The sequence below is a fragment of the Marmota marmota genome, unplaced genomic scaffold, assembly GCF_001458135.2.
Source record: "Marmota marmota marmota unplaced genomic scaffold, marMar, whole genome shotgun sequence".
Taxonomy (NCBI): Eukaryota; Metazoa; Chordata; class Mammalia; order Rodentia; family Sciuridae; genus Marmota; species Marmota marmota.
This window is the reverse complement of record NW_026000082.1, coordinates 37,570,201-37,573,886: the sequence shown is the minus strand read 5'-3', so window position 1 is coordinate 37,573,886 and position 3,686 is coordinate 37,570,201. Positions and strand designations below refer to the sequence as shown.

Here is a 3,686-nt window from a genome sequence, read left to right as displayed (position 1 = left end):
GGATTGAACCCAGAGGTGCTTTAACCACTGAGTCACATTCCCCGTCCTTTTTTTATATTTTGTTTAGAGACAGGGTCTTGCTGAGTTGCTTAGGGCCTCACTAAGATACTGAGGTTGGCTTTGAACTTGTGATTCTCCTGCCTCAGCCTCGCAAGCCACTGGGGATTATAGGTGTGGGCCACCACGCCCGGCTCCCTCAGTAAATATTTGATGAACCAATGTCTGGATGATTTGTGGACACCCTTTAGTGGACATCCTAAGCAGTTCAGCCCAAATGCAGATATGTCACTGCAGAAAAAGGCTTTTAGGACCTCTGTCCTTTCTGGGTTCAACTTGACCTTGAGAATGTTTCACAGATGAAGGAGCAACAGCACCTGGTCAGCTGCCCCAGCAGAGAAGCCACTCCTGTGGGGCCTAGAATTTAGAGGCAACATGATGCATGGGGTTTCCTCCTCCCCCTCCTCAGGCTTCCTCCCTTAAGCAGAGAGGGGGACACCTGCTGAACGCCCTAGGACTTTTACAATGGAGAAACCGGTGACTTTCCTTACCTTTCCATCGCAGGCCTTTTTGGAGAGGAGGTGGTGGAAGACTTGGAGTCCACAGAGTCTCTCCTGAAAGAAGAGAGATTGGAGGTGAGCCGTCTGGCAGGCTGGACCAGGGCTGATTCCCCAGGAGGCTGGGAGAAAGGGTCCTGGAGTGAGGCCTGCTGGGGGAGGATGAGGACCCACCTGGCCAGGGCACCTGGAGAGGGAGGTCCAGGCAGTGCTGGCTGCTCACCCTCACCTGTCCCGTCCAGTGAGGCAACAGGAGGGGAGGAAACCAAGGCCTGAAGATCCCCTGTTCTACCAGGTGTCACTAATTACTCACAACTAGCTCCCAGCAGGCCCCTCTCCTCCTGGCTGCTAGGCAGGCCCTGGTGGGCGCCTGTTCTCATCAGCAGCCAGGGAAACCGAGAGATGGGTTCCAGCCACCCCTGCAGGGCACGGGGGAGGAGGCGCAGGGAGAGAAGTACGGAGACTTTGAAGACACCGGAGCTGAGTTAAAATGGTAACTGAAAGAGCAGGGGACAAAATTAGATGTAGACTGTGCTGAAGTCACGCAAGAAAACCAATGTCCAGGAGGGAAAAGGATGAAAAGAAAACCTACCTGAACGGTAGCTACAGCCACTGTTAGGGGAGGGTGTGGAGATGGGGGTGAATGTTTTTTTTTCTTAATTTTCCAAAATGCATTTAACTTCATTATTTTTATGATTATTCTTCCATTTATTGGTTTTATAAAATTAATGTTTGCAAACTGCATTTCTACTCCCCATCTCACCCAATTCTTCTAAGTCCATGGCCCATGTCACCTTCTGACATGGTACATGATTGACTTTCTTATTCTGTTTTTCCCTAACTGCCCTCCAGGAAAATTCCACAAGAGCAGGGTTGGGCAGGACTTGGTCACTCTGCAGAGTCCAATGACCCTTGGGCCCTCCATCTGCCAGTGTCCCAGATCCATGGGCTTCCTCCTCAACCTCCCCAGGGCCTCTGCATTCAGGGTTTCTCCAGGCCAGCCAGGGGTGCTGTCTGTCAGTCCTGGAGAGGTGCAGACCCCAGGAGCCGCATTCAAGAAGACACATGGGGACTGGGGATAAATACCCTGGTTGCCTCAGCCCTCGGAGGGACAATTTGACATGTTTTCCAATGTCACCCAGAGTTCCCCAGCAGGATTTAAGTCCCAGTGCCCACGCCAGTCAGCTGCTGGGCAAATCACACTGTTCTAGCTTCCACCCCGTCCCTCTAACTTCTGTCTCTTCTGTCTTGCTTCCCACTCCTCTATCCACACCTCCTGAATCACTTCCCACAATACCACTACACTTGAATCTGCGTGTCAGGGGCTGCTTCTGGGGAACCCAATCTACTATGTGGCCAGGCTTATTCCAAACACACAGAATCGTGCCCGGCACCAAGTAGGTGCTCACCAAGTAGACGCTGAATGCTGTGAAATCGAACGTGCAGAAACATCCAACTAGAAAGGTGGAAAGGAACCTTTCCAGAGGTAACAGTTACTAAATTTATTTATTATTTATTATTATTGTTTACCGTACTGGGGATTGGATCCAGTGTTCTACCTCTGAGCTATACCCCCAGTCCCTCTTATTTTTTAGAGACAGGGTCTCAATAAGTTGCCCAGGCTGGCTTTGAACTTGTGATCCTCCCGCCTCAGCCTCCCAAGTCGCTGGGATTCCAGGCCTGGGCCATCGTGTCTGGCTGAGAGGAGGGAACACGAGGCTCCAGTCCAGAATCCCACCACTTTCTGGCCCTGCTTCTTCTTCTTTTTTTTTTCTTTGTTGAGCAAACCAGAAATATCTAGTTATTGCAAACATTCATTTTACAAAAACTATCCAGAAACATGAAAAAGTGCTTAGACACCACAGGAACATTCCTAAACAGGAGACAGTCGCTTGCACTCTCTCAGTAATGCACGCCTGAGTTATGTAGGTAGATCATTTGCCAGAGGTGATACACTGAGGGGAAAGGTTTCTGATCGTTATTTCAAATTTCACGAATGTGGCTACGGTGTCTGTATAATAAGAAAGTGTATAATTAGGAAAATGACAAAGAAAGGAAGTTCATCAATTGAGCAGAGGTAGGACCCCTGCCCCTTTGCTTCTCCCAGCAGAATGGGGACATGCCTTCCCATGCTCTGTTGAGCCCCAGTGACATTTCGGAGCCCGAGGCTATGGAAGGTGAGCTGGCGAGACAACTCGGCATTCCAGGAGAACAGAACGTGTGCTGCAAATTTTATTAAGAAAATATACATGTACACAGAGACGTTTTTACAAGACTAGAAATATAGACATCAGCATATTAACAGTGGTCATTTCTGTTATTCTGCTGTTTTGTTTTCTAAACTTTTTACATGAAACATGACTTACTGATGAAATGAATAAATGTGTGTATGTGAAAAGGTTACAAAATAGCATACAGAGTATAATTCCTTTTTTTAAAAAAATAAGTATTTTATGAATAGTGATGTATAGGAAAAAGTCTAGAAGAAATATAATTATGTATATGTACACACACACACACACACACACACACACACTCTAGGAAATAGACGACTTTTTTTCTTTTTGTAGTGCTCGGGATGGAACCCAGGGCTTGGTGAATGTTAGTCAAGAGCTCTATCACTGAGCTATTCTCCCAGCCCCCATACGTATTTTTAAAAATTTTTCTACAATGAATAATTGCCTGTATAATAAAATAAATTATAAGACAGACTATACAATCAATATAATTAATATGTTCCAAATAAAATATTTCATTTTTAAGAAGAAAGAAGTGAGATAACAATGTTCATTTTTCAGGCCACAATAACAAGTCTAAGACTAAGGGGAAGAGTGAGAGATCAAGGTCAGTCCAGAGCCTGGCTTTCTGCTTTCCAATCGCCCCCTCTTCATACTGGTTATCCCTGAAGTCCTTTAAAGAAAATTCCTTTCCTGATCATCAAGTAAAAAACCTACACATGATCTGGCTGTCAGCTTTTTTTTTTTTACCTCACTTTTGCTGAGGCTGGCTTTGAACTCACAATCCACCTGTCTCAGCCTCCCCAGCTGCTGGGATTCCAGGTGTGTGCCACCACGCCCGGCTTTCTTTCTTTTTTTTTTTTTTTTTTTTATTTTTAGTTGTAGTTGGACACAA

General features: G+C 46.3%; 1 protein-coding gene across 1 annotated transcript in view; it reads right to left on the bottom strand.

Moving 5' to 3' along the window:
* Window positions 1-3,686, bottom strand: part of Tcea3 (transcription elongation factor A3) — a 47,969-nt gene that overhangs the window by 25,240 nt on the left and 19,043 nt on the right. The window contains exon 5 of the mRNA XM_048816097.1: window positions 549-611. Within this exon, the coding sequence (XP_048672054.1) occupies window positions 549-611 (63 nt within the window). The remainder of the gene's footprint in view (window positions 1-548; window positions 612-3,686) is intronic.